Source organism: Lingula anatina, chromosome 7 (genome assembly GCF_051362555.1).
Source record: "Lingula anatina isolate TDL-2025a chromosome 7, LinAna3.0, whole genome shotgun sequence".
Classification (NCBI taxonomy): domain Eukaryota; kingdom Metazoa; phylum Brachiopoda; class Lingulata; order Lingulida; family Lingulidae; genus Lingula; species Lingula anatina.
Window position 1 is genome coordinate 3,127,561 of NC_141773.1, and position 21,604 is coordinate 3,149,164.

Genomic DNA, 21,604 nt, shown 5'->3' on the forward strand with positions numbered 1-21,604 from the left:
GAGGGTTAATGCATAGGTACAAACTCTCAAACAAAAAATGGATACCATTCCTTGTTTATAGATTGACATTTTCCGCCTTAGTGCTCTTATTATACGACTGGCAACTTGGAAATCCTTTCATAACAGCAGCGGACACGGCCCAGGAGGGAGAAGCGTTTGGTTGAAAAAAGGGTTGCTTTTGTATTTCAAGGTAAGTAACTGTTCAATGGTACTAGTAGTGTATATGCAAGAATTATCACTTTTCAAATAATAAACGAATCAAATGAGTGGTGGTAAACATTAGTTGAAAATGCTTTTGGTGCGCAATTCGCTTCCATCAACATACAATTACTCGGTTATCAGTTGTTTTCTGAATGCTTAAATTGTAAGTATTACATTTTAGGTTTTCCGAAATATATATATATATACTCTACTGTTTTCATTTTTGCCTGGTTAAGGAGATGAAGTAACTGAAATACTGTGATTTACGAACGTTATGTTTTTTTGTTAATAGTCCGACACCGCAAACATATTTTTTCAATCAGTGACTTTTACATATAGGTACCAGCACTAACATATTAAAATACTCGTTTACTCATTAGTTGACTTTTTTTTGTATTTTCGAATTTACAGATTTTTCATGAAAATAATCATTTGTTTTTTGCTCTATCTATTTCTTCCTTTATAAATCTATCTACATGTACACTGTATTTATCCACCCATTTATCAATCCATTTATTCATGCAAGTGCAGATAGTGAAAAAATGTTTAATTTAGTTTATATAGCCATTTATCCATTTTTGATTTCTTTATATTATTACAGAATATAACATGGACAGTGTGCTTAAGATTTCCTTGGCACTGTTGCTTCCCTTAGTGACACACGCCAACATCGAGTATGCAACAACTCACGAGATGGAAGAGTTTGCTAAGTTCATAGGACCAGTGGATCTGGCCGGCTTTAACAATGACAGCTGCTCTGCCTCCAATATTGAAGATAACGTCATTTGTCAGGTAAGATTTTTAGCTCTGTGGGATGGCTTTTGACTGATTTGAAATAACCAGCTTCAAAAAAACTTTTATATAAATATTGATTACTTTCACCACCTGAGGCAAGTTAAATATTCCATTACCACTAAGCTTTTTCGTCAATACAACATGTTTTCTATGGTGCAATTGTTAAGATATTGAATACCTATCCTTGGTCAACCTCTGTTGTTGGTTCTGTATTCGCTTTGTAGCAATTAGTGTAGTATATCTAATTATCGAAATTAAATGATAGAAGCATGGTGCCCCTGTCCTGATGTCGGCAGTTCACTTACGTAAATCAGAGGATACATCAATAGTTCGTCTGGAGCTGAAAAGCTGACTGTAAACCTAGGACATATTTAACAAACTGCAATTGACAATTATTATCTACTGTTTCCAGTTTTTTACTTTGAATTGGTTATCAGGTATTTGTTAGATTGTTAGACGTGCTTCCATCAAGCGGCGAAGGTTGAGTGATTTTATGGGGTCAGATGCCTCAAAACGTGAGAACTGAATCTGGCACTGATGCGGTTTAAATTATCTCAAAACATTTTTTTCAAGAGCATATTCCAACTGATTTTACATTTTACTTTCATTTCAAAGTCAGCTTCATAGTCTTATAATGTACCCCCTGTATATCTCACCTTGTATATATCTAAAATGTATATTTTTCATCATAAATTTAAGCTTGTCTGTCATTCCGATATTTTTACGAAGATCTTGAATTGTACAGTAACGTCGTAAGTTCCTTCCGAAATGCAGTAATTTAGTACTAAATTATAAAACTAAAATGGAAAAAGACATCAAATCCAAGTACAGGTAGGGAGTGGTAGAGCAAAGATTCGTGAGTTATGGAAATTGTTTCTTTCCGAGAGAAATTTATTTTGACGGTTATATCCCGTACAAAAACAATCTAATCAACAGTTTTTATAGTGACGTCACAGTTCTGTGGTCATTGATCGAACAAGCCGAGCTGGCCATTTAGTCATTTTTTTTTTTTTTTTTTTTGTAAATTGAGTCAGCTTCTTGTATCACTGATGTAACCTCAACTATTCTATATTCTATTTAACCAATGCAGAAAACCAATGAAGAAAATTTGGAAGGGGAAGTTCACACTTTGTATCAAAGTCCATTGTCCATATTTCAAATAGGCGCGTATTTTAAAGCTTTCTACTGTCGAATTTTACTACCTTTGTACAATAGTCTCATTCATCGACATTCGCTCTATGTGTCCTTCTGTTGGACAAAAAATACGAGACCATAAATTGACCATAAATTGTCTCTTTGTCTGTTTGGTTGACTGATTTTAAGCAGTTTTGGTCAATGCATCTTATTACTTACAAATATACAATAGGTTTTATTACTTAATTCCTTATCTTACCAGGTGAATTCGACAAGCTTTGGTAACTGCCAGCGTCAGTGTCTCCGCAATGCCTACAGATGTCAAACTGCACAGTACTCGGCCAACAGCAACAAGTGCACTGTCTACTTGGACAATACAACGCGTAGGTAGACGCTTGCTTGTAGAAGTGGTAAATCTTGAAAATTAACATTCACCTGTAAATATTCCTTACTATTGCATGATATATATTATTAAGAGGGTAGTTCATTTTATTATTATTATTATTATTATTATTATTATTATTATTATATCTTAGGAGGCTGTGATAACTTGGGGGTCACCAATTTCAGGCAGTATTCCAGGAGCGGCTGGTCAGACTCTAGATCTAGCGGGGAAACCTGGGTGAGTTACAGAAGGTGGTTCTTATATGTTCTAACCGAAGTATTTCGATTTAAAATGTGAATGTTTGCTTCATGAATCATGCGATTCATATTTTTGATTATAAATGAGTAAAATGATAAAATGTATGTAATGGTTATCAATCACAAAACTTTATCTTTTATTGGTATGAAAAGCGGGACCCTTTGACTTTAGGCACTAGCTCCCGTTTAAGATCCTTGCTCAAAAGCACGTAGAAGCTTCAACGGTATCCTTCTTTCAGGGGGTCACATACACCAAGCTATACGACTTTACCGGACTCCGTGTGCGATTTGCCGGGAATTTGAGGGTTAGTGCGAACGTTAACAATTACGCAGCACGATTTTACTTTAAGTTCAACGGGCAAGAATGCTCAAATCCTGCCACCATTGAATACGTCGGCAAAAACACAGGCAACCAGAGAAACCAAAGGAAACATGATGAATGTAAGTACACTTGTCCTATTATCGCTGTTATAGTTATAATGTTATTTTGACACAGGCTGAGAGCAACGTCGCTGAAGCGCTGCTGGGATTTGTTTGAAGCAAAGTCAAAATATCCCAGATGTGTGGAGAATGACTATATACGAAAGTCAAGCCACACCCTTAGTTTAAGGTATATATTACAATATAAAATTAAGATAATCTCAGCTAGAATCAGTGTGAAAAAGTTTTCTTAAGGATCTTTGAGCCTGGTCACTTTGTTTCAGTTAAGTAAAATATATAAATGAATGAATAAATATATAGATGAATTAGATAAAATTTTCACCATCGGAAAACAACCCGACCTTTTTACTGTTTGCCGACAATTTTTTCACATTCTAGTTGAAGGTATCTGCGAGGGTTTGGCGGCCGGAAGTATAAACATTGCCATGTTTACGGGCAGTGTACCGGGTCATAGTGTTAGCGGTGCAAAAATAGGCTGGGACACAGCCAATAGGATTTTAGTGGAGGAAGTGGACACCAGACCCGTCCAAGGTATATCAGTCTTTTTAATTCTTTCTCGCTGGAAGTTCATCCAATACACTTCATCCGGCCTGCACTTGGTGATGTTTTATATTAGTACTTCTTACCAAACTTACTGGTATGCGTTTGCCATTCTAAGCAAAGAACAGTTAGTTTTCTCATAACGATGAGCTTTATATAGTACAATTTTTACTTGATATAGTTTAGACATTTGTTTCACTTCTGAAAAAGAGGTTTGTCTTATCCTCTCAGCTCCCTGCGCTTTTCTAAGTCTGTTCAACGTCAAACAATACGTGTTCCCGAGTTTCACGAATGGGCTGGATAATGGCGTAATACCTGGGTTGGTAAGTGCCTCTCTCTCTCTCTCTCCCTCTCTCTCTCACACACACACACACACACACACTCATACATACCACTACAAAGAAATGCTCAAAAACATGCAGACTCGACAAAAAACAAGTGTCTTCTTAGTAAATGTTTTTGTCACAAACGAATATTTTTATACATGTACTCACAAACACTTTTTGAGTCAATCTGACATTGCCTTCTATGTGCACTGTTGTCATTGACCGAGGATTACCAATGAATATTACAAAACTGATGAATCTATTTCAACAGATATAAAGAGCTATTTTAATTTTTAAGGATGTCTCCTACGAAAAAGTCGCCGCAGACAGCGCACTTCGAGTAAAGTGGTTTGGGGTACTAAGAGGCTATCAGGGAAATTACTGCCGCCGGTGGTTCTTTACTTTCAACGGAGTGGAGTGCACCTCTCCCTTTCCACTCGATGGTGCAGTAGGGTTTATGCACGGTCACGACGCGTCCTATCAGTACATGACACGATCAAGTGAGTTTAAATGCGCACGCACTCTATGGCTGAATAGAATAGAAGTTATTGTTCTAGCAGGATCGATCTATCTTAGCGGTTATTCTCGCTTCGGCGCAGTCAATGTCATCAGCTAAATTGTCTGGCACTTCCCCCTCGCAAAGCAACATGAACATCATCATGGATCACAAAGTATTCCCGGCTTAACTCAAATACGAGGCGCGTTAGGCGTGTTACGAGGGGCGTGCCAGACAATTAAGGTGTTTACATTGACTGAGCCTTAGCGAGAATCACTGCTAATATAGATCGATCCTGCTAGTAAGATACATCCTACTCTCAACACAGTCTAACACACGTAAATCTGCATATGAACTGATAAACAATTAATTTATATTGTCAGCATTAACAAAAATATAATTAAATTCCAACTTTCACCATTTTCATTTGTATTGAATCGTTTCCGTTAAAGCTCTTCATGTGTTTCAAAAGAATGTTGGATCCAAATATATGAATACTCTTTAGTTTTCTTTATAAATATAAAAGCTCATTAACTAAATGTCTCATAAATGTACAGTGCCTTTAACGACAATTTAGGTTCTTTTAACACATAATGATAAAATGGCCTTTTTCAATGAGCGTTATGATTGATTAACGTAGAGTGAAATGTGACCTTGAAATACTAGTATGAATTCACTCTGAAGGAATTGTTAAGTTTAGAACTAAACAGAGATAATTTATCTCATTTTAATTTAATTTATCTAGAGGGCGTAAACAGTAAAATACACGTACACCATTCTCAAACTTGAAATCAGAAAAGTTTTTAATTTGATATTGATTAATTATTGTTTTGTACCAGGGTGGAACAGTTCCACAAATAATTGACTTTACTATATATTTATATAAATGTTTTCTTTTAAACTTGCGTATTTTAGTTGAAGGTATTTGCGAGGGTTTGGGGAAAGGACATTACACGATTCAGTTTAATGTTGGAGCTTGTCCCACCGGCTCCTTCTCGAACTACAACGCATACACTGGGTTTTCTAACTCTGTCTCCCGCATTATCGTGGAAGAGGTCCGTTTAGGACGACGGGAAAATCAGGGTTTGTACACGTGTCACATTTGTTGCTGTTAATATAATAACAATGTAAATTGAAAGGTGATAAGTATTTTATAATAAACAACGTAATGTTATAGCAAAACTTAAGCTTTGATAAACACTTGCGCACTGCATCATACCTGTTGGTGCTTTACGTTGGGTTCGAGGTTTGGTAGCCTTCAAATGTCAATCTATTTGTTTGGTATTATTTTCACACTAAAGTAATCATGAAATTCGTTGAGGTGGGTATTTTCAATTCGTAAATGTTTCCATATATTACAGTGATACTGAACGAAGGGTATAAGCTGACCAACCCTGTGTTCAACGTACATCACTGGAACTGGTATGCCGTGGACAATACCAATAATAACGCAGAGATTAAGGTGCGTTTGCCTTAAAGGTTCTTTTCTGAATCTTTCCTAATGTATTTGCATTTTCCATCGTGGACAACATTCTGGGATTTGATAATGCAGTTAATTTGAAGGGATAAAATCAAGTCTTGTAAAACTTGTTTCTTTTTTAATATTAAACTACATGGAGTAAATAACTGAAATCTTGTAAAATTTGTTTTTTTTTTTTCAGAGATTCTACTACATCAAGATGAGTAGCAGTTCCGTCCTTCGTGTAACCTTCAACGGTGTGATTAGACCTGCAACGTTAGTTGGTGTATTCTTTCCTCTTTTAGGAAGGAAATAAGGACCCACAATTTTGCCTTTTTTGATAAATTACAATTGATAATGTAAATCCCGGTTCCTCGTAAGCTTAGGCACATAATCGAACACATTTAAACCTTCTTTCGAATTGGCTACAGCAAAAATGTCGATACGTTAAGTCAGATGATTAAAGTCTTTTCTCCATTTTTTTCGGGGGGGGGGGGTGCATATCCTTGTGCATATACTTTTTTAAGTCATTATTTCTTGAATTAAGAACATTCATATTGGGTGGTTGCAACAAAATTAAAAAGCATGCTACTCTTAAGTTCTATTGTATGCAGTTAATGCACCACAAATTGTGCTTAGAAAATTATGTACCTGAAAGTTTGAAAATATTGAGTAAGTACCGTTATTCATGTTTTTCTACAGGTCTCGCGGGTACTGTGCACGGTGGTTCTTCAAGTTTAACAATAACTTGTGCTCCGACCCTCAGACAATCGAAGGAGAGTGGCACGAAAACAGTAATCAGTATGCTGAAGTGGACAAAAGAATCCCGACATCAGGTAGATATTGTAGAGAAGGTCGTTAACGAAGATTTGTGACGCACCCGTACACACACAACGACACATGAAGTTTTTGGAAAACGTACGTCCGAACTGTATTCTGTTGATTAATTTATCTATTTATTCGCCTGTTTTAGTTTAGTATGCTGTTTTGGTAAGTTTGACTAAATTTCTGTGCAACGCATATTCACTTAAAATCCAAAATATAGAACTATTTGTGCTGCATTTCTATTACACCACATCTATTCATATCTTTCAGTAAGCGGAATGTGCAAGGGCCTGAGCGCGGGAAACGTGTTGGTCTCCTTCAACATCGGCACATGTAACGCTGGCACCGGGCGACACAGCACCTATACCGGCTGGATGACCAGGATGACCATCATGGTGGAAGAAGTTCACGCGGAAGCTTAAACATCTTAGGATTTGTTGAACACTTAATGACCAGCGTATTATTTCTTTATTCCTGTACCCCTGACACACGTTTTGTGACATAAAATAAGCTATCATTTTTCTGAGCGATTGACTCCTTCCCACTGTTTGTAGTGTGCACTGGCGTTAATAGTAAATGTGGCAAAGACATGGGATGATAATGCATAAAACTACATACATACATGTAGGTTATATGTTCGTGTGTGGTGAAATTCGAGATCTTGTGCGTAGACGCACAAAATGTCAAAGTAAAAATCAATTTAAAGGTTTATTTGAATAAGACTTGTAATTCATAGATGCAGTTTCTGTTTTCAAGTCCAACATTTTAGTCACATTCATTGCTGCTGCCGTTCATCAATCATGACTTCAAATATCTCCACTTCTTGTTGAATATGAGCAAAAACGTTGCCAAAACGAACACGCCAAAACATGACGCAATGGACAGGAACACTGCGTGGTAGCTTCCTGTGGCGTCACGGATATGTCCTGTAGAAAAAAAAAGGAGTAAGAAATAATAATGATACCAGAATATAATGTCGGGATATCATCAAATTTGATTTAGTCAGAACAGAACTGATAATAGTTACGATACTACTGGTGCAGTGGTCATATATATTTATTTAGAGTTCCTATCATAGGAAAAGAATTTGAACAGAAAGTAGTGGTCATCATAGGACGGCGGAAACAAATATCTGTTTCCAATAAATTTCAGTGCAATGCCAAGAACATTTTTTACTTCATGTTATAATGGTCAATATATTAAGCGTTTTCTTGATGTATTTAGTGTATTTTATGGGGTCTAACACAGCAGCTATTATTTACCATATTGCAGTACAATAAATCAATTATTACCACATTGGTAAAATTAAGTAAGTTAGGTATAAATTATTTAATTATTTTTATTGCGGTGAAAAATAACAAAATGAATATGTATAGAAAATGCACCGTGCAGGAACAGTAAGAACTAAAATTACCTGCCAAGTAGGGTCCCACGGTAGCTCCGACTCCTTTGCTCAAACGCATTGTCAAGAATAACGTATAGATATTCTCTCCGTCCATGATTTCATTGTTGACAGCATAATACCCGGCAAGGTATGGGCCAAGAAAAAACCCCGAGACTACAACATTGGTTAATACTTTGATAAGAATAACTGCCATATCAAAAATTGAATTTTAACTGAGTCTCGTATTATCTTAACAAGGGAAGCCATGCAATGTGCACTACCGACTGGTTTCTGACTGGCATATTGAAATACATACTTATGTCAACAATGTTTTGCTTGTTTGTGTCTAATAAGAAGATATAAAGAATACTTTTTTTAAATCGCATCTTTAAAATACATATATCGATGCGATTCTAATACTAAATCTAATTATGGAGGCCAAACATCAAATGTAAAAACGTACCCACCAGCACAATATACATATACAGCAGTCAAAGATGTCGAATATGCTGCTATAATATTATTCACAGTGAGCACCGTAGCCGCCACAAGGTTCACCACCATAATATATCCCTTCACATAATCCCCAACCAATGAGGCAAACGCCTGTCCAATCGCACCTACGGTCCCAAATACTGATATAACTTTCACTGCGTCGGCTTCCTTATAACCAAGGTCTATCAAATGTTTTGGCTGAAGAAAATAAACCATTACGAAAGAAGTGATATGTATAACAAAAAATGCAACTGAAATAAAGTTAAAACACTGTTTGGTGTCATCTAATTTTGACTTTACAAGAAAAAAATATCTTACTATTCGAGAAGTATAAAACTTTTACTTAATATACTTTACTCGACAATAATAACTTTCATATTAACAATATGTTATTGTGAGTGTTTGAACTTTTGCATCTTCCTTTGACATCCAGCTTTCTTTAATTGTCAAACAATTGAAAAATTGCGCAAAATACATATAACATATTAATCTGCTGTTATCTGCTTGGTGGGAAGTACGAACTACATGTATTTTTATCTTCTGCTCTCGACTGATCACTATTTAACTTTTTGTTAGTCACCAATCTCCCAAAATTTAATGTTCTTTATTTCACGTACGTTACAGTTCATGCGACAAAACCAGTTAAAACATGGCACAGCAGTTTCGAAAACCGTTGGAAAAATAACTGAGTTTTAAATTAGAGCGTTTTCGATTCATACCTTTCATATTTTGAGACACTTCCCTGGTTAGAATAAATTGGTGCATCGTTGTTGTGTTGCTGTTTGATTTTAATTCATTACACGTCTTTGCATGCTATAGTAATGATATAACATGATCGGTGCATATGCAAATTAGAATATGCGACCAAAACTACTTTAAGATGCTTCACATACAATAGTAATTTTGTATACTTACTAATATAACCATTGGTATGAAATAAGCAATTCCTTTACAGCACATTGCTATTGACCAAATTCCATGAGTAACGACTTTAGAACGCACAGACCATGGAGGTTTCTGAATATTCGGTGACCTGAAAGACCGTTATTTGTATTTAAAATGCAACAACAGATATCATTTTCGTATCCTTATATACCACACATGATCTCTTCATGGTCAACAAGTTCATATTCTCAAAATATGGAAACTGTATTGGAATATTTTTATTTTTAACCAAGGCCCCTTTTACACCCACCTGTGACCTTTGTGCCCCCTTTCTGCTAATTTAAATGTGCAACCAGGACGATCAATGGAGGTGACGAAAATCGCACAATGTTTTTGTAACTTTTAAAGTGCTGTTTATGAGACCTTGAAGAGACATTAAAGTAAATAATGTTGCACTTGCATTTCCTGGAATATGGAAGCAAAGGCTGTGGCCGCATTCAAAACAGTGGACTAACTAGTCCGAGGGTCAAATATGGCGACCCACCAAAAAGCTGGCCGTCTATTCCGCTAATAGACACTGAATAGATCCCCCTTGGGGAAGTATTCAAGTGGGTCGGTCACATTTGACCCGCAGACTAGTTAGTCCACTGTTCTGAATGCAGCATATGACTTGATTACTAACATCAAGATAAACCTACTTTTCATTTGGCATAGCTTCTTGCTGTTCGGACGACACTATTGGGGGATTACCGAATACCGCAAGAAGAAGTGAACCCATAGAGCTAAAAACGGCAGCAAAAAGTCGAAATGCCCAGCGCCATCCCAGTGAGGGGTCGGCGCACATGTTAGCAACGACAGCATTTACTACTGTTATACCTTAAATTACAATTAAGAACAAGTGCAACATAAAATCATCAAAGGTAAATCTGAAAATAAAATGATTTCAATGACGAGTTAAAGGACTATTTGAATACACGTTTAGGATTAAAATGCACAGATAGGGAGATGCTTAAGCTGCAGCATTTTCTTTTGTGGTTATGTCACCATACTTACCAAGGGGATCCATTGCAGACAACACACTGGTTGAGAAAACATGAAACCGGTGAGACCATGGAAACCAGAGTGCTATCACTATGTACGTGCAAACTGTTAAAACCCCAATGCCACTTCCCGAAAGAATACCAAAAGATGCAGCCACAAATTGTGGACTGTCGGCAAAAGACGTCAGAAACAGTCCCAGCACCATAAGGAATACTCCAAGAGCTGTAAATTGCCGAAGGCTCAACTGTCCATATTTAAACAGTGCCATGTAGATAAGGTTACTGAGGGATAATTTAAACGCTAGGAACACTGATAGCGGGGCCCCTGTAAAATAATAAAAAATAATGTGTACAACAGTACGACATAATACATACGCTAAACAGCAGCTCAGATTTACATGTATATTAGCATTAAATTATTTCGTTACCTTACGTTAGTCTCGGCAGCTATGATGGGGCCCTCCTCCATACCTGGTACCTGTCTTATCTAAGATAATCGACGGATTTTTACGGTCTTGCTCTAATAACGTTAACTCCTATTATGAAACCATTGAGGTTAAAAAATATATGTAAGCAACTTCAATGTGGGTAGCGAGTATATTCGATAACAAAGGACAGAGCGATGCTTGATGGAAATTGGAGCTGCCATTTACGAAGATTGCATTTTTCTTTTTGTGTAGTTAGCGTTATGAATTGTGCACAAATTACATACGGTGACGTAACCTTCATATAATTTGGAAAGGGTCTATGGAGACTCCTCAGTAATTTGCTACTTATAACCAGCCACTTAGATTTAGTAGGAATCATTATAACTAGCAGATACGCCCAACGACATTGATAATATACATTAATTAGATCAGAGAGAGAGAGAGACTTTAACAAAGATACTAAAGGTGTATATTGTAATTTGATGAACGCAAAGATGAACCCTTACCTAGCAATGCGAGAGTCGACTGTGGAAAATCTTCATCCTGCTGAAAACACAAAATTGTTGTCCCCCACGCACCTTCTATTCCCTTTTGAGTCATAAATAGAATAACAGCAATCCCCAGCACAACCCAGCCTCTGTAGATACCAGGGGATATCATTACCGGGTGCTGAGGTGTCTGCTATGATGTTGTATTTCCGAAGTAAGTACACAGATACAGCCAGTTATGTATTGGTGAATGTAAATAAAATCATTTGTCCATGAACTGAGCATCAACCCACGAAGACAGCCTGCACCTTAAAGTATTGACCGCCGCATTTTTTCCTACATGTAGACATGGGAGTCTGATCGGTTGAATATCAAAGGTTTTCTTTCAGTCTTTCAGCTACAAAATACTTAGTGAACTTATAATATGAAAACTATCGCCTAATCTAAATAAATGCCTCTGGCAAGAGGAGGGCTCAAAACCAGTTTTAGTGTGAAGTATAACCCCTCAAAACCAGTTTTAAGGTGAGGTAGAACTACAGTGTATTGCGACAAAAGGTTATCCTACACTGCTTTGATGGATCCACTCATGTACTCCTCTGTTTTTTTTTTTTTTTTTTTTTTTTTTTTTTTTTTTTTTTTTTTTTTTCAAGTGGGTCATAAAGTACGTAGAATAACTTGACAAATAGAACACATCAAGTGTGACTGAAATGTGACATGCCAGGGGCGGATTTAGGCCGTCTTCTGGGTCTTCCGGAAGACGGTCAGATTTTCACGTTTACATTGACGGGTATCTAATTTTTTCCTGGTGGAAGACGGTCAGAATTGGAGGATGAATCAACAAATAAAATTTGGAAGACTGTCAGTAAATGGCTCTGGATCCGCCCCTGCATGCCATACAGGTACAAAATATATCTGTGTATAAACAGAGCCGAGGTTAGTGTAACCCATTTAAAGCTTAGTAAAAGATACCTTTGATAACAAAGAAAGAGCAATATAGTTGATCTCACCTTGAAGCTGTAGTGTCATCTACAAAGTCCACGCATTTCTCCGTTATATTTAGCAACACTTTTCACCCTATTGACACTGTACACTTAATTCATACATGATAACGCCACAAGAAAAGGGTGGCACTGGGTCTTCAGTGCCATAGCTCTTTATAACTGTCCATTTAGATCTAGTAACGTTCAGTAAAACTAGCTTAGATGCATGGGTGCCCATGACTCACCTATTTAAAGGGATAATAACTCTTCGTATGAGATCTATATTTCACAAAAAAAACATTGTGAATAATTCATAGAAATTTAATACTGTATATTCTGTTTTACCACAAAAACGGCAGCTATAGCTATTATTCTGCTCGTCTTTAGACCACGTGATCTCCACTGAAGGCTATACTCTGTTATAATCTCTTAAGAGATTTTAACAAAAAACGAAACTTTTTAGAAAAAATCCAGGGACTAACTTTGAATGTAAAAATTGATTCATTAACCATTGGTAAGTAAGGGAAAATTATTGTTTACTCCAGGAAAATTCATTTTTTTAAAGTTTGAAAATTTTGACTCTTTGAAAATATTAATATTTTTCTATAGGTCTCGAAATCACTGTGCGCGATGGTTCTTTAAGTTCAACAATAACTTGTGCTCCGACCCTCAGACAATCAAAAGAGAGTGGCACGAAAACAGCAATCAGTATGCAGAAGTGGACAGAAGGATCCCGACATCAGGTAAATATTGTAGACAATGTTCCAAACGAAGTTGTGTGACGCATGTATACATACAGCGGCACGTGAAATTTAAGGAAAACTTACGTTCCAACTGTATTCTGTTGATTATCATATCTATTTATCTATTATCTGTTTTTAGTTGTATGCTGTTTGGGAAAGTTTGTTTACATTTCTGTGCACTGCATATTCAAGTAAAATCCTAAATATGGAACTATTTATGCTGTATTATACCACATGCATTCAAATCTTTCAGTAAGCGGAATGTGAAAGGGCCTGAGCGCGGGAAACGTGTTGGTCTCCTTCAACATCGGCACGTGTAACGCTGGTTCCGGGCGACACAGCCCCTACAGGGGTATATCGGCTGGATGACCAGGATGACCATCATGGTGGAGGATGTTCACGCCGAAGCTTAGCTATCTTAGAATATGCTGAACACTTACTGACCAACGGATTTTTTCTTTATTATTATACCCCTGACACACGTTTTGTGATATGAAATAAGCTATCATTTTTCCGAGCAAATTGGCTCCTTCCCAGTGTATGTATTGTGCACTGACGTTAACAGTATATGTGGCAAAGATATGGAATGGTAATGCATAAAACTACATGCATGTAGGTTATATGTTCGTGTGTGGTGATACGAGATCTTATGTGTAGACGCACAAAACCCGGTGGTTGGGAATGTCAAAGTGAAAATCAAATTAAATGTCTATTTGGATAAGACATGTAATTCATAGATGCAGTTTCTGTTTTCAAGTCCAACATTTTAGTCACATTCATTGCTATCGTTCATCAATCAAGACTTCAAATATCTCCACTTCTTGTTGCATATGAGTAAAAACGTAGCCAAAATAAACATGCCAAAACATGACGCAATGGACAGGAACACTGCCTGGTAGCTGCCTGTGACGTCACGGATATGTCCTGAAGAAAAAAAAAACGCAGGAGTATAAGAACTTAAAATGCCATAGAATACAACGCCGGGATATCATCACATTTGATTCCGTCATATATACAGAGCTTATAATCGTTACGATTCTACTGGGGCAGTGGTCATATATATTTATTTCGTGTTACTGTAAGAAGAATAGATTTAAAAAAACATAAAGTATTGGTTGTCATATGATGGTGGAAACAAATATCTGTTTTCAATATATTTAATGCAATACTAAGAACAGTCATGTTTTTACTTCTTGTCCTTCAAAATTACACCAAATGTAATGGTCAATATATTAGGTGTTTTCTTGATATATTTTATGGAGTCTAGCACAACAACAATTATTTCCCATGCAGTAAAAATTATTACTAAGGTAAATCATTTATTATCACACTGGTAAAATGAATAAATTAAGTGGAATTATTTAATTATTTTCACTGCGATGGAAAATAACAAAATGGAAATGGATAGAAAATGCACCGTGCAGGAAAAGTAAGAACTAAAACTACCTGCCAAGTAGGGTCCCACGGTAGCTCCGACTCCTTTGCTCAAACGCATTGTCAAGAATAACGTATAGATATTCTCTCCGTCCATGATTTCATTGTTGACAGCATAATACCCGGCAAGGTATGGACCAAGAAAAAACCCCGAGACTACAAAATTAGTTAATGCTTTAATAAGAATAACTGCCACCTGTATAATTTGGTTTTTAACTGAATCTCAAATTATCTTAACAAGGGTAGTCATGCAATGTGCATTTCCGACTGGTTTCTGACTTACATATTAAAATATATACTTATGTCAATAATGTTTTCTTTGTTTGTGTCTTTAAAAATCGCATCTTTGAAAATACATATTTCGATGTTTTATATATATATATATATATATATATATATATATATATATATATATATATATATATATCTTATTATGGAGGACGAACATCAAATGTAAAACGTACCCACCAGCACAATATACATAAACAGCAGTCAAAGATGTCGAATATGCTGCAATAATATTATTCACAGTAAGCATCGTAGCCGCCACAAGGTTCGCCACCATAATATATCCCTTCACATAATCCCCTACCAATGAGGCAAACGCCTGTCCAATCGCACCTACGGTCCCAAATACTGATATAACTTTCACTGCGTCGACTTCCTTATAACCAAGGTCTATCAAGTGTTTTGGCTGAAGAAAATAAGTCAGTACAAAAAAGTGATATGTATAACAAAAATGCAACTGAAATAAAGTTAAAAAACCGTATGGTTTCATCTAATTTTGACTTCACAAAATACAGTATTATTGAGAAATATTAAAATTTTACTTCATACACTTTATTCGACTATAATAACTTTTATATTAACAGTCTGTTATTGTAAGTGTTTGAACTTTTGCGTCTTCGTTTAACATCCAGCTTTCTTTACTTGTTAAACAATTGAAAAGCTGTGCAAAATACTAACATATAACATATTAATCTGCTGTTATCTGCTTGGTGGGAAGCATGAATTACTCTTTATTTTCTGCTCTCGTCTGATCACTACTTAACTTTTTATTAGTCACCAATCTTCCAAACTTCAGTGCTCTTTATTTCACGTACGTTACAGTTCATGTGACAAAACAAGTTAAAACATGGCACATCAGTTTCGAAAACGGTTGGATAAATAATTGAGTTTAAAATTAGAGCGTTTTTGATTCAAACCTTCCATATTTTGAGACACTTCCCTGGTAAGAATAAATTGGTGCATTGTTGTTGCATTGGTGCATTGTTGTTGCTATTTGATTTTAAATCATTTCACGTCTTTGTGTGCTACAGTAATGATATAACATGACCGGTACATATACACATTATTATATGCGACCAAAACTACTTAAAGATGCTTAATATACTATAGTAATTTTGTATACTTACTAATATAACCATTGGTAAGAAATAAGCAAATCCTTTACAGCATATTGCTATTGCCCAGATTCCATGAACAACGACTTTAGAACGCACAGACCATGGCGGTTTCTGAATATTCGGTGACCTGAAAGACCTGAAAGAAAATGCAACAACATATTTCATTTTCGTATCCTTACATACCACACATGATCTCTTCATGGTTAAAATGTTTATATTCTCAAAATATGGAAACTGCATTGGAAAGTTTTCGCTTTTAACTAAGGCCTCCTTTACACCTACCTGTGACCTTTGTGCCCCCTTTCTGCGACTTTAAATGTGCAACCAGGTCGAACACATTCAAAACAGTGGACTAACTAGTCCTAGAGCCGAATATGGCCCAAAAGCTAACAGACACTAACTTTTGGGAAGTATTCAAGTGGGTCGGCGGATTTGACCCGCAGACTACTTCGTACACTATTCTGAATGCAGCATATGACTTGATTACTAACATCAAGATAAACCTACTTTTCATTTGGCATAGCTTCTTGCTGTTCGGACGACACTATTGGGGGATTGCCGAATACCGCAAGAAGAAGTGAACCCATGGAGCCAAAAACCGCAGCACAAAGTCGAAATGCCCAGCGCCATCCTAGTGAGGGGTCGGCGCACATGTTAGCAACGACAACATTTACTACTGTTATACCTTAAATTACAATTAAGAACAAGTGCAACATAAAATCATCAAAGGTAAATCTGAAAATAAAATGATTTAAATGACGAATTAAAGGACTATTTGAATACACGTTTAGGATTTAAATGTACAGAGAGGGAGTTGCCTAAGCCGCAACATTTTATTTTGTGGCTATGTCACCATACTTACCAAGGGGATCCATTGCAGACAACACACTCGTTGAGAAAACATGAAACCGGTGAGACCACGGAAACCAAAGTGCTATCACTATATACGTGCAAACTATTAAAACCCCAGTGCCACTTCCCGAAAGAATACCAAAAGATGCAGCCACAAACTGTGGACTGTCGGCAAAAGACGTCAGAAACAGTCCCAGCACCATAAGGGATACTCCAAGAGCTGTAAATTGCCGAAGACTCAACTGTCCATATTTAAACAGTGCCATGTAGATAAGGTTACTGAGAGAGACTTTGAACGCTAGGAACACTGAGAGCGGGGTCCCTGTAAAATAATAAAAATAATAATGTGTATCTGTGTTTAACACCCATTCAGCCAACAACAGTATTTCGTTACTTTACGTTAGTCTGGGCAGCTATGCTGGGGCCCTCCTCCATATCCTGTACAGTACCTGTCTTATCTAAGATAATCGACGGATTTTTATGGTTTTCCTCTTATAACGTTAACCCTTTTAATGAAACCATTGAGGTTTAAAAATATAATGTTAGAAGTGAGTATATTCGATAACAAAGGACAGAGCGATGGTTGATGGGGTTTGTATCTGCCATTTACGAAGATTGCGCTTTTCTTCTGTGTAGTTAGCCACGTCATCTTTGTAATGGATTGTGCACAAAATATATATGATGACGTAACCGTCATATAGTTTGGAAATTACTCAGTAATTTGCTACTATAACCAGCCACTTAGATCTAGTAGCAATCATTATAACTAGCAGATCATTGTGCCAGATACATGTATGTAAAATCTGTATATATCAGCAGGGTACTTGGCTTTACAAAGATAACTTCCGAACCCCTCTTGCCAGTTTCAGCTGAGGAAAAACGAAGTGGCCAGATAGATTAAGACTATCTCGCCGTATCTAGCCATTTTTTTTTTTTTTTTTTTTTTTTTTTTTTTTGCGTTTAAATTACGAAGGCCTTTAACAAAGATACTACAGGTGTATATTGTAATTTGATGAAAGCAAAGATAAAGCCTTACCTAGCAATGCGAGAGTCGACTGTGGAAAATCTTCATCCTGTTGAAAACACAATATGGTTGTCCCCCACGACACCTCAATTCCCTTTTGAGTCATAAATAGAAGGGTTGCAATCCCCAGTACAACCCAACCTCTGTAGATACATGGAGATATCATCGCCGTGCGTCTTGATAATTAAAACCAAAGGACGGGTGCTAAGGTGTCTGTTATGATGTTATAATTCCGAAATTATTGCACGAATGCAGCCAGTTACGTATAAGTGAATGAAAAATAAAATCATAAGTCCCTGATTTGAGCATCAACCCACCTAGACAGCCTGTACCTTGACATAACTATCATTGCATCTTCACCTGTGCAAGCGCGTCTGATCGCTTCAATATCAACATTTTCTTTATGCTACAAAATACTTAGTGAACTTATAATATGAAAACTATCGCCTAACCTGAATAAATGCTTCTGGCAAGAGGAGGGCTCAAAACCAGTTTTAGTGTGAAGTACATGTAGAACCCCTCAAAACCAGTTTTAGGGTTAGGTAGAACTACAGTGTATCACGACAAAATGTTATCTGACACTGCTTTGATGGATCCACTCATGTGTTCCTCTGTTTTTTTGTAAGTGGGTCATACGTAGAATAACTTGACAAATAAAACGCATCGAGTGTGACTGAGATGTGACATGCCATACAGGTACAAAAATTTGTGTGTATAAACAGACGCCGAGGTTAGTGTAACCCATTTAAAGCTGGGTAACAAGTACATTTGATAACAAAGAAAGAGCAAAATAGCTGAACTCAGCTTAAAGGTGTAGGGTCATCTACAAAGTTCACGCATTTCTTCCTTATATTCAGCAACACTAGAAAATGATACCAGAAAATGATAAGGGTGGCACAAGGTCTTCACAGACATATAGCTCTTTATTACTGGTCACTTAAATCTAGTAACGTTCAATAAAACTAGCTTAGATGCATAGGCGCCCATGACTTACTTAAGGTAATTTTATAATATAATAACATAAGGCCGCATTCACATCTACTTGAGCCATGGTTCTACAAAGCCACGACCTAAATATGGCGGACGTACATGAAAGGAAAACCGCCTAATCTTTTAATAGTCTCCCCGCCTCTCACACGCCCCCCCACCCCCATGCGTCGTCCCTGTGGGGGTACAGTCATTAAATCTCGGCTCCATTGGGAAGACACATGGGGAGGCGTGTGAGAGGCGGGGAGACTATTATTTCTTTATTTGAACAGTGCCTTCTTAATCCTCCTGCATTCCAAGTAATAACCTTAATATTTTCACTATTTACATTTTCATGTATGTTTGTACTCTTTGCCCGGCCACTCCCATAGTCCATATTCACTTGTGTCTCCCGTCGCCTGGAATGGTCACCACCAACCAACACTGAGACATTTTTTTCTTTGTCGAATGTGTATGTTTGGCCGTCGACAACTAGTACGTCGTACTTGAAATATGGACTTTTATCCTTCTCTATACACTCTTTGAAAAAAGGTTGCAGATCGCGTCGCAATTTTGAGACTCCTTCCGGTAAATCTTGACTGATGCGGAAAGGGGAGATTTTGATCATTACGTTTTGATTGAAATGCAGACAAAATCCCATCCTTTATTCTCAGGCTACTGCAACTTATCAAGACGGGTCTCGGCTTCGTTCTACAAGGGAGACGAAATACACTTTCGAAGCGCAAGTCTTCGTCTGTAAGCTTTAGATGCTCCTTAAATTTATCTATGACCTTGGAGCACGTTGTTGTGGAATTATCAGCTTCATCCTCTGCAATGTTAAATACTTTTAAATTCTTTAATTTACTATGCTTTTCAATGCGCTCCTGTTTTTTTTATTGTGTCTGCTAATTTTCCTTCAACTTTTTACAATTTTGCGTTCAATGCTGTCATACTTTCAGTTAGTATCGCATTTTCTTCTTTGAGCTTTTTATTTTCGTCTTTTAATTCAAGCACAGACTTTTCAAGATGGTCGATTTTTTTGTTCATGGATTTGACATCTCTACGTATTTCGAGTAAAAGCCCTTTTGTGTCCGTGTCAGAGTTTTCCTCATCCGAACCCTTAGAACCATCCGTATTTCCACTAACTGAGATCAATGAATGACTCTCACGTCCACTGCCCCGTTTGGATGCTCCACCTCGTGATTTTCTACCTGTCATATCAAATGCAACTCAGGGTGTGTTGTCAAGGTCACTTAGCTGGGCCACTGAATGTATCTACTATTATGTAATCCACACACAACCACTATTGACGTAATGCAAGGTGTGAGTAGTAGTCACTCTTACAAAAAATGTTTGATTCACTCACATTTCTAATCATTTTGCCATAGTTCAACTTTTCAGTATACCATTTCCATCGACATTGGGATCTCGGAAAGTTCTCATTTCTTCTGATACCACTTTTGTCCACTTTTAGTTACATCTCATGCTGTAAATTTACAATATAACGCAGCACCCGAATGTTCATGTCTGCCCAACCCAGTAGTCAGATAATTTCCCTTCAAAGAGTATTTAAGACATATCAGAGACAGGGTTTGTTTGGATCTCTGTAGATGACATATAAAAGAGACAAACGATGTTTTCCATCAAAATCCCTATACATGTACACATGTATGCCGTCAAGGTAACTTGAAAATGTTTGGCCTGGGTTTCAAAATGTCTCATTCGAAGTTGTATGCCGCCTGTATTATTAAAAGCAAATACAAATCCTGGACGACACATCAGTAAAGCACGGGTGCTGCAAGTTACGCTGTAATAGCAAGGTGCCTTCATATACCCGAGATCTCAGCATTAGAGAACTTGCTTAGATCTTGATTGGAAAAGTGCGAGAAATAACTTCCAGTGCAAAACCTTAAACTGCTCCACACTAAAATCTGCCTTTGCTCTAGTTTGACTGTGAGCTACAACGTTGTTTGGAATATCTCAGTAGATTAATACGAGATCTTGTGTGTAGACACATTGTACGGATGAAATATCAACGTCATTAAGGTCAATCCACATTGTCATTTGAAAACATTGTGATGGTGCATGGTGGACGAAGGTTATTTTTTTCCAAATTTTCAGTTGAACGAATTTCTGTTCTTTATCACTTCAAAACTTCTCAAATCCCTGCACTTATTGATGAATATGAGCAAAGATGTTGCAAAAACGAACGCGCCAAAACAAAAGGCAATGCTCAGGAACACTGCGAAGTAACTGTCTGTGACGTCACGGATATATCCTGAAGAATCCAAAGTGTGGGTATAAGAGGTCAATATTTCAATGCTAGTAATGAAAGGTTACGACGGGTTTTTGCTTTATGGATGAATTAAATTTGATGTATTTGATACCACAAACAAAACAGAGATATTTACATTCTGTTATAATTAGTATCATACTCTTACATTGTAGTATGACATAATTGTATGGCTTGGATAAAGAGAGGATGAAACAAACCAAAACGTCTCCACAGTCGAACAATTATAGTCATATATATTCAAACTGTCAAACAAACCTTTTAATTACCATAATTGCGATGGACATAGATCCTGAGAGGAAGAAGTATCCTAGAGGATTAATGTTT

The 21,604-nt window shown here is 36.9% G+C and overlaps 3 protein-coding genes and 1 long non-coding RNA gene across 9 annotated transcripts; 2 read left to right on the plus strand and 2 right to left on the minus strand.

Moving 5' to 3' along the window:
• On the plus strand, window positions 1–7,288 carry LOC106165752 (uncharacterized). Its single transcript, XM_087017725.1, has 13 exons — window positions 1–190; window positions 803–993; window positions 2,393–2,513; window positions 2,667–2,752; window positions 3,012–3,213; window positions 3,592–3,744; window positions 3,985–4,076; window positions 4,378–4,579; window positions 5,491–5,658; window positions 5,937–6,037; window positions 6,237–6,310; window positions 6,737–6,870; window positions 7,130–7,288. Exons 2-13 carry the CDS (start codon window positions 811–813, stop codon window positions 7,279–7,281), a joined length of 1,668 nt encoding a protein of 555 aa, XP_086873851.1. The 5' UTR covers window positions 1–190; window positions 803–810; the 3' UTR covers window positions 7,282–7,288.
• Window positions 7,289–7,308: 20 nt separating this feature from the next.
• Window positions 7,309–12,220, minus strand: LOC106165771 (monocarboxylate transporter 13). 3 transcript variants are annotated; one of them, XR_015335475.1, is made up of 7 exons: window positions 11,598–12,220; window positions 10,677–10,988; window positions 10,322–10,499; window positions 9,654–9,771; window positions 8,707–8,936; window positions 8,274–8,417; window positions 7,309–7,785 (listed from the first exon to the last, which is right to left on the minus strand). XR_015335475.1 is itself a non-coding variant. In XM_087017726.1 (7 exons), exons 1-7 carry the CDS (start codon window positions 11,749–11,751, stop codon window positions 7,658–7,660), a joined length of 1,260 nt encoding a protein of 419 aa, XP_086873852.1. In that variant the 5' UTR covers window positions 11,752–12,216; the 3' UTR covers window positions 7,309–7,657. The 3 variants fall into 3 exon arrangements, 2 of the variants coding, with proteins under 2 accessions (XP_086873852.1, XP_086873853.1); XM_087017726.1 differs by having other exon boundaries at window positions 8,711–8,936; window positions 11,598–12,216; XM_087017727.1 differs by lacking the exon at window positions 8,274–8,417 and having other exon boundaries at window positions 8,711–8,936.
• Window positions 12,221–12,287: 67 nt separating this feature from the next.
• On the plus strand, window positions 12,288–14,092 carry LOC147760617 (uncharacterized). The gene is made up of 3 exons (XR_015335476.1): window positions 12,288–12,478; window positions 13,169–13,302; window positions 13,556–14,092. It is a non-coding gene; the product is annotated as an uncharacterized LOC147760617 (long non-coding RNA).
• Window positions 13,756–18,596, minus strand: LOC106165770 (monocarboxylate transporter 13). 4 transcript variants are annotated; one of them, XM_013544126.2, is made up of 7 exons: window positions 18,031–18,594; window positions 17,005–17,316; window positions 16,650–16,827; window positions 16,152–16,269; window positions 15,205–15,430; window positions 14,749–14,892; window positions 13,756–14,226 (listed from the first exon to the last, which is right to left on the minus strand). In XM_013544126.2, exons 1-7 carry the CDS (start codon window positions 18,182–18,184, stop codon window positions 14,099–14,101), a joined length of 1,260 nt encoding a protein of 419 aa, XP_013399580.2. In that variant the 5' UTR covers window positions 18,185–18,594; the 3' UTR covers window positions 13,756–14,098. The 4 variants fall into 4 exon arrangements, 3 of the variants coding, with proteins under 3 accessions (XP_013399580.2, XP_013399581.2, XP_013399578.2); XM_013544127.2 differs by having other exon boundaries at window positions 13,757–14,226; window positions 16,152–16,278; window positions 16,650–16,773; window positions 18,031–18,592; XM_013544124.2 differs by having other exon boundaries at window positions 13,759–14,226; window positions 16,152–16,278; window positions 18,031–18,590.
• Between the last annotated feature and the right edge of the window lie 3,008 nt (window positions 18,597–21,604).